This window comes from Coenobita brevimanus, chromosome 98, assembly GCF_032717465.1.
Source record: "Coenobita brevimanus isolate Jiangsu-jjx chromosome 98, ASM3271746v2, whole genome shotgun sequence".
Taxonomy (NCBI): Eukaryota; Metazoa; Arthropoda; class Malacostraca; order Decapoda; family Coenobitidae; genus Coenobita; species Coenobita brevimanus.
This window is the reverse complement of record NC_137051.1, coordinates 1,380,512-1,394,834: the sequence shown is the minus strand read 5'-3', so window position 1 is coordinate 1,394,834 and position 14,323 is coordinate 1,380,512. Positions and strand designations below refer to the sequence as shown.

General features: G+C 39.2%; 1 protein-coding gene across 1 annotated transcript; it reads right to left on the bottom strand.

Moving 5' to 3' along the window:
• Positions 1–781: 781 nt before the first annotated feature.
• On the bottom strand, positions 782–6,349 carry LOC145414057 (macrophage migration inhibitory factor-like). Its single transcript, XM_080283619.1, has 4 exons — positions 6,216–6,349; positions 3,415–3,530; positions 2,555–2,727; positions 782–1,218 (listed from the first exon to the last, which is right to left on the bottom strand). The coding sequence occupies exons 2-4, from the start codon at positions 3,520–3,522 to the stop codon at positions 1,137–1,139; spliced, it is 363 nt and encodes a 120-aa protein (XP_080139745.1). The 5' UTR covers positions 3,523–3,530; positions 6,216–6,349; the 3' UTR covers positions 782–1,136.
• Between the last annotated feature and the right edge of the window lie 7,974 nt (positions 6,350–14,323).

Below are 14,323 nucleotides of genomic sequence, written 5' to 3'. Positions count from 1 at the left end.
CCTCCACCTTCTCCTTGGCCTATCTCATCTCCTCCCTCCTTCAAATTCACTCAGATATACTTTTTTCACCATTTTATAGTTACTCATTCTCCCAACATGACCATACCATCTCAGTACACTCTCTTCTATTCTGGTGTCCACAGACTTCCTCACTCCACGTCTTTCACGAACCACATTATTTTGTATCGTATCCACTCTCTACTCCACATACATTCCTCAGCAGTCCCATCTCCATTGCTCTCACTCTTGACTTCTCATTTTCATGCCACACCATAGTCTTACATCCATATGTTAAAGTTGGCACTAACACCCCTTCATGTAAGCCTCGTGCTTACATATAACATGTGCTTCATATAATATTAACACCATTTATTAAAAATACTATGATTCCAGTGTTTATATGGACACCCTACAGATACTCTGCCATGCTCTGCTAAGGATCCTGACATGGCAACCTCATTGTCCATCATCATCGTTCACAGCACTTCAAAACACATTTAGTTGCCGTGGTCTAAATGGGATTGTAAATGCCAGACTGGAAAAGAAATATGGAGTCATGAAAGATGTGGAGTAACGAAATCTGTTGATCAGGTATTCCTACAAAATAGTACATTATTAACCTAATACAGGAATTTTTTTTTTGTATCAATTAACTGATGGGATGACTTAAGGACGCGTATCATACATGACATGATAAATGTACTGTACAACAATTTGGCACAAAACACTCATCTCACACACCTGACTATCACAGCAAAATCCTTCAGGACACTGCCTCAAAGTGCCTTGTTCAAGTACTGTAGTTGGTTTCCTGCAGTCTACTGGGTTCATGTCCTGATAAGCCTGGCACTCAACAACACCAAGAAAAGTTTGTACCACATGATATGTTCCACTGTTCACTGTTATTTTCCCCCAGAAGTGAGGGGCTACTGTATCTATGAAAGCATGTTTGTGTAAAATAATGAACACAAATGTTAATCCAACATGTACTATGGTAACTGTATTCTTACACTAAACAGGGTGGAAACTAATGTTCTGAGGTTTATATCAGTTTATTTCTAATGAGGGGTAACAGTAATCATATTACCTTCTAATTCTTAAAGCAGGCAATGAAGGTGTGGATGAAGGCACTTCCCTTAACGTCCCAAGATTTCATGGAATGTTGTTCCTTTGTATCCAATTTCTGAGGTGGGCTTGTCAAAGAACCCAATGTACATCCTGGAAGAAGGAATGTATGCTAATCATACCCTTTACATCAAACTAGTAATGATAAATGCAATCATATGAAGCTTCATGAATGTTGATACAAAAGAGTAATGATTATAAAAAAGTGAGTTTTATGCCAGGTCCCCCTTTTTTGGATAAGGGCTAAGGCGTTGCCCCTGGGTAGAGGACTTTGGTTTGAAGCGTGTAGCATTTTGTGACCGGATGCCCTTCCTGATGTCTACCAATGACTCTTGGGTGGATTCGATCCTACGACCCTTCGGTCAGCGCGAAGCGCTCTAACCCACTGAGCCACGGCTGCTACAGTACAGTATTTTTTTTTACACCTTCAATACCATACATTTTAAAAACTTTATTACTACTGCCTACCTACCTATCTATCTATCTACTGCCAGACGCCATAATCCCGTAAGGGATGGGCATTTGACTTTGAGTTATTTGTTTTACGGGTAGGGGCACTAACCCTCCACCAACCCACTTGCTGACACATAGGGAGCACGTATGGTTTGGTTATATGGTTACCACCCTGCGTTGTAAATGGTTTCTTGGCTTCCAGGAAACCATTTGGCTTGTCACTCAATGTAAAGCCACGTGTAAAGGAAAGAAAAGCAATAAGAAGTGACAGGAAAGATGGGGGAAATAGGAAGAGAGGAGGGCAAGCACAGAAAAAGAATGATAAAGGCTAAGGAAGAAGTAGGCAGCATTACATCAAGTGAGTGGATGATGGTCGCCACGACCTACCACTACTACCTACCTACAGATGATATTCAACTCAAAAACAACCTCTGTTACTGAATGGGTTAATGAAGGCTATGTCAAATGCTTCCAATTCAAGAAATCTCACCTAAAAAAGAAAGAAAAAAATCAGAAACACCCCATCAGATCAAACAGATTAAGTTAAAAATGGACCGGTATGGGTACTTGCTCCACTTTTGCTTCATCTGGTTCATCACTGTTCTGATCAAACCATCTCCAATCCAACAGTACCTTCAGTTCCCTGCTTCTGTATCAACACACAAACTAACAACGCTCTCACTGTAATACAGCACCCACACCACAACACACCTCATGCATTTCATTCACAGTGCAGACAATCCTTCACCATAACTAAAGACTTAAAAGAGTGCCCAGCTGAAGTGACCTGCAGTCCACTGTTTTCACATCCAGATGAGGCTAGGGCTACAACTATGTCAACAAAAGACAATTTCTCTATAAGTTCCTCTGCACTTACATAAATAAATAAAATAAGGTGACTTATTATGAGAATTTACTATACTGTACTTAATGTTGGAACTGTGTTTAACAATACAGGAGTAAGGATTTACTATACCTGTCACCAGGGACTCCCAGATGTTTCTTAACACATTCATATATAGCACTTGCATGTGCCTTGTTCTCCTCCACGCCAAGTTTGCCAATACAAGTGAGAGAGCCAACAGCACATGGGGCGCTGGTCCCACCAAAAGTCACCAGCTGGTCTGGCTTTATTAGCACCACACAGTACTGCAACATAAAAGACATATGTAATATAACTATAGTACTGGCTCTAAATACCATTCCATTAATACTCCAACTGCCTGAAGAGAGATGTGGAATTAATGAATGGATGAAAAATAATACCGTACCGGTATGTTAAGATCGTACAATGTCAGACTTATACCTGTACACAGAATGCATATACTGGTACAGTAGATGGAGTCCCACAGAAAATGTTTGAAGGTCATACTTACATAATAGTGGTAGAGATAGACATTAAATGGTATGGAAGGTCAGAGTGAGGCAGTATACTGGTGAAAAAAAAAAAAAGAGATAAATGAAAGAGGGATGTTTAGACACTGAGAGAGGTATGCAATGATAAACTAGATTGGAGGTGATTCTATCATGACCATCCTGTCAGATGATTCCCAAGAAGGAGTAAGTTGTCACTCATGATGATGATGAAGAAAAGGTACGTTACAATTATGAAGGGTCTTAGCTGAAACCTTTTACACAACACATAGACAGCTTGCTCCTTAGATTTTTGTATGGCATCAAGAATTTGCCAAGGCTTCACCCTAATAGGCCTACTCAGAATAATTTGTGAACCTGACACATCATTCACACTGCTTGACATGAAGCATCACAGCTTAGAATACTGACACAATCTGCTTAACACATCACTGGTAGACATATATACAGATCATCACTTACATCAGCAGACTTCCCAGTGGTGGCACTCAGCATCTTGGTCATCTCTGATAACACTTCGGGGGTCACCTTGTCCTTGGACACATTGGTTGCAATCTCAAGCGTAGGCATTATCGATGCTGTCAAAGGAAAGGACACCCTATAATACTGTGGATCAACATCCTGTTCACGAATATCTGGAGTACCATAAAGATATCATCATTAAATCCTGTGTTGTCCCATGAGGTGCATAGGAGCCTGGGGCAAGGCAAGTTGGTCCTGACATTGAAGATATGAGTGACCAGCATCACTCATCTCTGAATGGCACTACATAAACAATAAACCCCAACCATCCCTTGGATATAAACCTGCCCAGGCTCAATATGACTGGAGCACCTAATTACCCACTAAACCACCAGATGCCATAATTTGGTTATATGGTTATCACCCAGCATAGTATGAGGTTTCCTGGTGTGCAGGAAACAAATTGGTTTGCCACTCAGTGTAGAGTCCCCCGTAGACAGATGGAAGAGGAAAGAATGAAGGAAAAAATGAATTTGTAATACAAAAGAATTTAGTTTTTAACATACCAATATTACTCACAACTTTCCTCACATCCTTGAGCTGCACTTACTCTGAGAAACTGATCAATGAAAATATAGTTGAAGTAGCTACTTGGTTTGTTGCCGTGAGAAACAGCATCCAATATTGGTAGAAGTGGTTGCTTCTGTGATGTATAATGATAAACAGATAAGATAACTACTGATGGCATGTTCTTGTCTTGTGATCAGTCAACCTCACAGAAATATCAAAGGATCTGATCTGTAACCCCTTACCCATGGACAAAGATCATTTTCACCCATAAGCTTACCAATTTTTAACTCCACAACAGTTAAAAAATGGACCCACATACCATTTATTACTCAAAATTAGCCCAAGAATAACCACCTGCGATTCGGCACACTTTCCCTGGGTCATCTCGTATACCGTACCATTAATGCCACCCCCATATTTCTTTATTCCTCCAGGCTCATTATCAGGCACAGTATATCGCTTCTTCACATATTACACCCCTTCCTTCAATCATCTCTGTCCAGGGACATGCTTTCCTGGCTTATTCTTGCCAACTCAAGATTATTTATGTATAAAGGATTTAAATTAGGTGCTCCTCTAATTCAAAGTTTTGGCTGAATAAGGCCATCTAGTGACGGCAAAAATAAGATACAGATTGTACTGTAGTAAAAAGGTTAATGTTAGCAATGTATTACCGGTAATTATGTGGCTTATCTCTAAGCCTTTTCAATTATATTCATTTTATATCCTTCCATATTTACAAACTCCATATCTAACGCATATACCCACTGACATTAGGGTTATATGGACAAGTAGACTCTGTTCTTGCAATCTTAAGGAATTGGTACAGTATAATGAGAAAGCATCAACTACCTGCTTCAATATGCTGGCAACTGGGAAGTACACAACACTGTATTGATTAGCAGAGGAACCAGGGTGAGATGAATCATATCGTCTGTATAGTAATACAGTATTTATAAGGCTCCAACATGCTTTGTTGGCCTTGGTCACTTAAAGGCATTTCTCCATGCTGCCCAATCTCTGGCAGTCTCCCTATTCAGACCCTTAGCCCTGAGGTCACACTCTATGACCTTGTCCAAAGTCTTTTTCGGTCACTCTCTCACAACCCTACCCCTAACGCCCATACTGATGAAAGCAGATGATGTTTTCTGACTTCCTTCGAATGAAGTTCCAAGCTTCACAATATATTCTATATTTTATTTTTTTGCCGGGACACCATTTACAATGCATGGTGGTAACCATATAAATCAACCCATACATGTTCCATATGTGTCAACAAGTGGGTTGGCAGAGGATTAGTGCCCCTCCCTGTAAAACAATTAACTCAAAGACAAACAGCTACCCCTTATGGGATTATGACATCTGGCTATAGATATTACAGATGTAGATATATATTTTTTTTGTATTACAATTATTCCCTGACATTACAGTACAGTCTTGCTGATTTTTTCCAGCATCTTTCTCCTTGCATATGTTTTTTCTCATAAGTAATGGCAGTCATTCCGCTGAAACTGACTCCTGCCAATCCTACCAGAATACCTAACCCAGACAAAACCAGGCCTAATTTGACCTGATTTTGATGTAATACAGTTTTTTAATTGTTAAGCTGACTTTTAACCAGGTTTTAGTGGGACTGCAGTTATTATAACCAAGTTCCTTTTGTAAATTAATTGGAAAAATCACATAACCACGAAGCAATTGTTTAAAAAATAAAAAAAAAGTCGGAAAGTGTAAACAATGGGAAACTCTAACCCAACTGGAAAGCTCCTACCATCGCAGTCCCTAAAGATACTGCAAATTGCCATACACCACAATGCTGACAGCATGGTGGCACACTAAACGTGAAAATTGTCCAAATTATATTTACTGTCAGTGTAATTTGGCACTTGTATTGTCACTGTATATGGGTTATGTTACCAAACTTTATTGCTGGGGAAATGGCCAATGGATCACACCGTGGGTCTTATTTACAGAGGACTATTGATCCTTGGACCAACCCTCCATTATGCTGATGGTGCTAGTTCAGTAAACCAACTGCTGACACAAGTACTTGGGGGCGGGAAATAATATCTATGTAGATGGTAAAATGCTAACCCATGTAATTTCTTAGTATGTCATATTATAATGGTAAGGCTACTGCATGGCCTCGACTAAATTTCAATTTCTCAAATATATATATATTTCTCGGCCTTCAGACAAAATTTCTTGAGATGACAAGATAACTTCATTACCTTAGTGTTACTGTTAAAAGCTGCCAACACCACTACACAGCACCAGAGGGACAGCAGATTACACCTCTACGCGGCTCACGGTTTGTCAATCACTAACACACGTATTCTGGCAGTCTTGGCAGATGGCACTGCCGTTGTGCCATATCGTGTAAATGATATGACGTAACATACGGTAGCATTTGAATTCCCAACACAAATACCATCCTGAAATATTGTGCATTATTCAAATAGGGTCTCAATGGTTATAATGAAAATACCCTCAATCGTACAATTCATATATACGATACCTAAGCGTAAGTTTGGCATATTACTGTTTACCAGGACAGAGGTGCCATCTTTTGGAAGTCTGGCAGTACCATTTACTTGTAGAAGGGAAATTCAAATGTTCAGCAGACGCTTATTCATCCTATGCAGTTAGTAACATGAGTTAAAGACATTGCACATAATTCATCACAGCGACAGATGGGATAGGTGTTATTTGTTCCAATATATACATCTTAAAACCATACGAGTATTCTAAAAAGAACTAGGACAAACAGTAATACACTCAAATGAGTTAGAGTTACTCTTAATCCCACATCTTCACAAGGTTAGCTTTTGACGGATGCTCATGTTCAGGAAAACACTCCTTTCTTAACGAAAAGGGTTACATTGGAAGCCTACCTGAAGCCTAAGGCTCTGCTTACCTTCAGTGGGAAGGGGGTAGAGGAGGAGCTTTGGGTGCGAAATGCGTCATCTTACTTTGCAGTTGACATCTAGAAGGGGTCTGGGGAATAGTGGTTCATGATAATCTACATAATTTACATACACATGCATCTGAACCTTTCACTACACTGTGAAGAGCAAATGTGTTGAGTTGTTGCCCCTTATTGGAGGTGTCACTGTGTGAAATTAAAGGTGTATATGATGGTCTCCAACTGTCAAATGTGTACAGTAAAATTATTCCTACCAATGTGAGCATTATTTGATGAGGTAAAATGGATGCATAACACGAGGGAAAAAAAAAAAAAAAAAAAAAAAGTCATGCTCAAATTCCTAGGATGATCTGGCATTTACCAAGGTAATGCATAAGAATGGAATGAGGCAGTGGACAAAGAATGAGTGTAATCACTATATTATCTGAATGTGGAAGGGACAACCACTAAGGAGAGACCATGGTAACTGAGGAAAATGGTCATGTGAAGGAACCTCTGGGCTGAGGGATTTGCGGATTATGTGATTTGGAAAGCAGTCACCAGATGAACAAGACCAGTCCATGCAAACATGGAACAATATACAAGAGAGTGTACTGAGATGGTATGGTCATGTGGAGAGGATGGATAACAAGAGAATGGTGAAAAAGGTATATCTGAGCGAATTTGAAGGTGGGAGGGGGTGAGGTGGGCCAAGGTGGAGGTATATGGTTGATAAGCATGTGAGGAAGCGAGGTATGGAAGTCGGTGAGGCTATGGGACTAACAAGAGATTGAGCTGGCTGGATGAATGTTGTGAGAAGTGCATGATCAGGGATTTGGCACCCCTTTTCAACATGACAGCGTTCAGATTTACTCTATTGGATACATTTATGTGAAGCGACAGATTGTGGTGCAAGTTTTTGGCCTATCAGATGAGCCACGATTCCAGGGGATTGAATGGAGAGTGAATGAAGTGTGGCTCACTGGACTGTCTGGACATTGCTACTCCTCATCCTGCCCTAGGGTGGGAATGGAGGTCCGGATGATGATGATGATAATGATTCTCCTATGCTTCATATGGGATGCTGTAGACCTAATATGCTTTCCAATGACCTCTTTCAGGATGATAATCACATACAGTCACAATACCTTACACACTCATATAGGAGCAATAAGTCTGCTTGCTCTGAAGGAGGTAGGTGGTGAGGCTGCCACACCTCTGCCACTAAAACAAATAAATCACATGTATGATACATATAAATACATCAGGATAGAGAAATCCACAATGGTTTCACTATTTCAATAGTTACTTTTATTCTTACTTTGAAAAATAAAATATTAAAGATTTAAAAGCACTTTCCATAGATTATTGTTTCCTTTTTTTAAATGATATTCACTGCTCTTTTTACAGCCTAGAGAAATTGTTGACGAAGTAGAGTTGATGGAAGATGGGTCAGTGCAGCATGACCCGTCTTGCACCAAGGATTTGTGTTAATATCTGGTCAGGTACTGTGGCCATTTCCCATCCAGGCTGTGATTGAATAAAGATCCTGAAGAATATAGCTGGACGACTTCCTATCTTGGTTCTTGATGTACTTGAATGCAGATTACTATTTCTTGATCTAACTGGCCTGCGAGGAATTGAGCTGCTTTGTCAGGTCATGGTGATTGCCTTTGTGGTCTTATAAAGCTGACCAACATTTAAATGTACAATTACACAATATTCAATCCTGTATGTGTCAAGTAAACTTCATAACTCAACAGCAAAGTTGTCCAGTCAGCTACACTTCTGGATCCCTATATCTGAACATTGAACCTCGTGTTCCTACTACAGATTTGAAAAAACACTGGAGAAGCTGTATATACAGGGAGTGGCTCCATTTCATGTACAGTACACAGCAATTGACTCCTCAATTTCAGTAAGTACGTAAATTTTCGTACTACCGTTAGTAATTTTGTGAACCCGTTACTAGAACTCTTTATGTGGGTTGTTGCCCAAGCATTGGAAACCATTGACCAAGTTCATCAGTAAGCTGCCGAGTCATCACGTATAACCAAGACGACTAACCAACAATCCATTTTAAAACATACTGCATTGGTTTCGAGACACAAAATTAATGCATCTGTACATAACATTTCTGACACAAGTAATAAATTTTTAACTTACTAAAATCAATGAAAATGTAATACAACTCATCAGCTATTTGATCCCTGACTGGATTTCCATTGCCTGATGTCATACAAATATATCTATTTATTTTATTTATATATACTGTATATATACTCTTACTAGCCCTACTGCATGTAATGGAGTTTGTGTGTACATACATACACTCTCATACATACATATATGTATACATACAACAGACCCAATCATCCACATACATGTGTAAGAATGTACACACAAGTTAAATTCTGTGCTTGTTTTATATCAAATAAAAACATTATGGTCATAAAACAGAAAATATTGATACATTCTCATACAAAATAAGGAAGAACAAAAACTTATACAGAGCCGATCTCTTACTTTCAATACCATGTAGAAGTCTGGGGGGCATCTCTGGAAAATGAGGGTCACAGGAAGACAGAAATGTATATTGGGAGACGTAAAATCTTCAAAAATCCAAAACAAAAATCAGATTCATCAGACTGCACAAGAAGCTATAAGATAAACTTTGAAAACGTACAAAATACAGACAGTCTTCACTATCAGCGATGTATTGTAAAATACAGTATTAACTTTTTTAAAAAGTACTCTCATTGGAGGAAATTGGTTAATGAGCTGTATAGGAGGCAATGAATATTAACAGACAACCTTTTCTCTAATTTACAGTGGCTTTAATTTATATATATATACATAAAAAAGACTTGCTGTACCTGACCCACGAAGACATCAGACACATTCATTTGAACTCCCGGGGAAGATGTGAACACTGATAGATAAAGGGCTGTATTTTATGTGGCACAGTAGGCTTAGTAACACCTCTTCCTTAGTTATTTACTTTGTGCTGCACCTTGACATTCTTTTACATGATTTTTCTATATCATTTTTCACTCAACCCTGTGTGCATCAATAACATACAAGAGGATACTGAGATAATACAGTTGTCCCTTTCTATTTGCAGATGGTGGGGACACACATTCATGAACAGTGAATTTCCATGAATAATGAAAACTCATACGAGGGGCCCCAACTGCTGTAATTTATACAGTACTAAGCAATTCCCTAAAAACCCTTGTACTGGCTCCAAACTCACCAGATGTTAGAATCTATTTGTTTACAGCAAACAGATAATTTTACACCCAAAGAAGTAAAATCATCCCAAAACAAACTTTAAATTAGTGTATTTGAGATGGATTATCAATCTGCAACTAACCAAGACTGGTGAATGAATATCCACAAATGGTGAGACCACTGATGTGTGGAATAAACTACTAAGGAAGAGGTGTTATTATGTACCAAAAGCCACTTAGAATATGACCCTAGGATTCACCACAATGGAAACCAACACTGACCAAGCTTGATTTTTGTACAGTACTTTTCCTCCTTAGTCACGTGTCCTAATATTGTAGGTGGGAGGGAGAGATTAGAGACGAGGCTGCGTATCCTTCTTCACATAAGAGGCATTCTAACACCTCTTTCTTAAGCCCTGTCCACACGAGCGGGCAATGACCGCGGGCACAAGCGAGCAGTTTGCCTGTTGACGGGCTCATCGCTTGTGCCTGTGGACAAATGCGTATATTGCCTGTGGCAATTTATGCATTTGCCCGCGGGCGCAAGCGGTGAGCCCGTCAACAGGCAAACTGCTCGCTTGTGCCCGCGGGCATTGCCCGCTCGTGTGGACAGGGCTTTAGCAACATACTTTGCATAGCACACATTCACCCTCTTTTGGGTCACTAATGCCATTTAAACCCTCTCATGGTCATCAAAAAAGTATTCTTTCACAACTACAGCCAGAATGCTTTGTTCTGCTGAGTGTGTGTTGTCAGCTATGAGTAAGCCATAAGGGCCTTAGTGTTATTACTGGTACCAGCAACCCTCACAGTTTGGCCAGCTTGACTATTCTACCCTCCCCCTGTTGATGCCAGACGTGTTCATCTGTGTGTTATAATCTACAACGACTGCATAAATAACACAAAAATATTAACATGCCACATACAGAAATACATCAGTAAGAAAGAGGTGCTGGGAACCGCACTAACACACATGAATACATCCACAGGAAGTATGAGACCAAAAATGTGTGGTATGTGATTGAAATACTGTAGTCAGGATAACAGTCAGCTGAAAGTCACAACAAAAGTCAGTCTGTTAATGCCCCGCATGAAATGCAAGGGTCCAAAGACAGGCTACCACATTCCAAAGTGTTATCCCCTCCACTAAGATGAGATCATTTATACTTTGCTTGTCCTTTCAGGAAACTTAAAACTGGGGGAGTCAGATGTGGCCTCCATTATCCCTAAGGATGTCAACTGAGATGACAAAATTATCAGGCAGCAGCAAGAATACAGGAGCAACGGGACATCATCACAGTGAAAGGGTTACAGGGAAGGGAACACATCTATCCCTCTGGTGGCAATGAACAACTGAAATCCCTCCATCCTTTATTTACGGCTTTCTACCACTCTTCACGGCAACTTATCTTCAGTCCAACTGGTGCCTTAGACCATCATATTACCAAGTATGCATGAAACATTTGAAAAAGGAAAAATAAATCCACCTACTGCCCTTCACTCTGATGACATTACTTGTATTTTATTCTTCCTGCCTTGATATTTTTATTTAGCTTAAGAGAGAGACTACAAATTTGAAGGTTAAATGTAGCTTCCATTGACTCTCTCACAAAATGTCTTCCTAAGATATATAAAACTGTTCATCAGCAGCAAGAATCAAATATAAACGATGTCCTCGGGTGGTTAACACCACGCATTAATGCCTCATTTTGAGCTACAGTTTATGTATCTTTATTATGACACAGCTCTTGGTCTGGGATTCATTTTCTAGACCAGTGACAATAAAGAAAATAATAAAACACACCAACAGCGCCAAGTTGCATATGTACATTATGCATCATCAACACTCACGATGAAAATATATTGAAAGCGTATAAAACATAAACTAATACTGAGCCCATTTACATATAATATGCCTACTCACCACTCCAGATTCTGTACTGAAGACAGTGGATGTGTGCAGGCAAAATGCTCCTTTGACTGGAACTGCCCAAACTAAGGCATGCTTCTGGTTAATGAAGATAAGGCCTGTGAGGTACAGCTAGGACTCCAAAGGCTTGAATGGTAAAGGAGTGTCTGCCTCATTTCACAGGGCATTTTGCCGATAGGTCTCCCTTAACTGTATCACTTTCCTTGCTTTCTGAACCCTTCCCCACCTCATCCTTTGGTGTGAACAAGAAGTCAGGATGATGACATTAAAAAAATAAATAAATAAAACAAAAATAATAATAATAAAAAAAAAATAAAGTGAATACTTAGCAACTTTATATGACAACAGGTGCTAGTTTCCCAGCAATTTAATTAACAACTTTAAATTAGAACTACCCTTCCGAGACAACCTGATTACAACTCTTTCTTCCAGTATATCCAGTGATAAATGAAGTACTGTATTACCATCCCTGTTTATAAACTGGCAGATGCTTTTTAGAAAACAATGTTCTTTTTGCAACCGGCAGCACAAGTACATCCTCGCCTTTACGTATCCCGCTACACTGGATATTATATTTAACTAACATTTTGAGGGCCTCTGGGCAAACCATTGTCCATATCGGATACCAAATGGGAAAAACCATGCAGACCTACCAGACAACTCTGGGCCCATTCGACACTCCCCCCCCCCCCATTTAATGTCCACTACCTGTTACATGGGGCGCAGGACGCAGGCCTGTCAGATCGCTTCCCACACACCAGGTTTCCCAGAATGAAGTTATCAATGCTGGTGGCAGCTTTTTCCATCTCCTGCTTCTAATCGTGAAGAAGTGTGATGACAAGGGTGTGAAATTACAGACCACGTTAGTGTAAAATGGGTATAGTTTTCATTTTTGGTAACACATTATGCTAATTTAGTAATTTATTTTCCACTGAGTGTTTGAAATCCCACTTCAGGGGTGGGGCAGGGGGAGGGGGGGGGGACCAAACTGACCTATCAGATTGGGCTTCCCTCTAACTGATGTGGCAGAGAGAGGGTCTACTGTGTTGCTATTCTTACTGTTTTACATTCTGAAACAAATTTTAAAATACTATACTGTACAGTATAGCCTACTTCAAGAACCATAAATAATTTTCAATTATATCATTAATCATTAGGCATTTTTTTCCAGACACACAAACAAAAATTAATTATATCAATAAATTACAACAATATGCCATCAGCCACAATTAATCCAGTATATATATATACATACATATATACATATATATATATATATATATATATACTGAATATTGCCAAACATATCAATCAAAAAGAAAACCATTGCACAGCCCAGTTTTATGAAACCTTTGGATAACGATACTTCAAATACTTATACAGTACAAGCCAATAACTATATTTCAATTTACAATATTATTTGTCAATTGCCGGGTGCCAAATCCCAGAATCCATACACAGTGCCAACACCAACATTAACCTTAAGTCCTTACATTACCACTCATCTCCATTTCTTCCTCCCAATTCAAGCTGCCCCTCTCAAAGAACTATACTTTTCTTTCATCTTGTTCTTGGTCCTCTCCCTACTGCTTCTACCAACTTTTTCTCTACACTGGTGCTAGATAAAATGTCCTACTAGTTCAATGATTTGCTTTCAATGAACTCTCTTAATGATCTTCAGTTCAATAAATAAGTATCACGAACATAAATATATAGTCATTTAAATATTCATCATAAATCGGGTAATTCTTCAAGTGGCACTTAACTCACAGCAGCAGTGTTAACTCCTTTACTTTGGTGATATACTTCCCATTTTACTCACACTATTTACAGATAATTTTATTCACCTGAGGAGAGCCTTCTATAGGTTTTTACACTATCCCGGCCCAGATTTTCATCCTTATGCAGCTTACTTCATGTAGCTTAAAAAAAAAAAAAAAAAAAAAAAAAAATACAATGGCTCTGCATCCCTTCCACTGCATTGCTCTCCAACTGGCATCATATTCTACTGTTAATTTTCTTTTACAACTCAATAATGAAGATGGAGAAATGGCAAATTTAGGCCAAGTTGGGGTAAAAAGGTATGACAGCAACAGGTCATTGCAGGCTGTATCAAACCCCTCCAGTTCTAAAAGTCTATTTTAAGCAGCATATAATTACTAGAAAATATACTGCATAAAACCAAAATGACTCTCCAGGGTGAAACGACTGATCAATCTACCGGACAAGATTAGAAAAAAGTTTTGCGTCAACTTTTATAACACCAACACA

What these genes read in the sequence shown, in the direction of transcription:
- LOC145414057 (XM_080283619.1), bottom strand. Translation starts at nt 3,522, where the DNA reads ATGCCTACGCTTGAGATTGCAACCAATGTGTCCAAGGACAAGGTGACC. An exon ending in CCACTGGGAAGTCTGCTGAT is followed by an intron (nt 2,728 to 3,414) that starts GTAAGTGATGAT and finishes TTTATGTTGCAG; the next exon opens with TACTGTGTGGTGCTAATAAA. An exon ending in CTGGGAGTCCCTGGTGACAG is followed by an intron (nt 1,219 to 2,554) that starts GTATAGTAAATC and finishes TCCTTCTTCCAG; the next exon opens with GATGTACATTGGGTTCTTTG.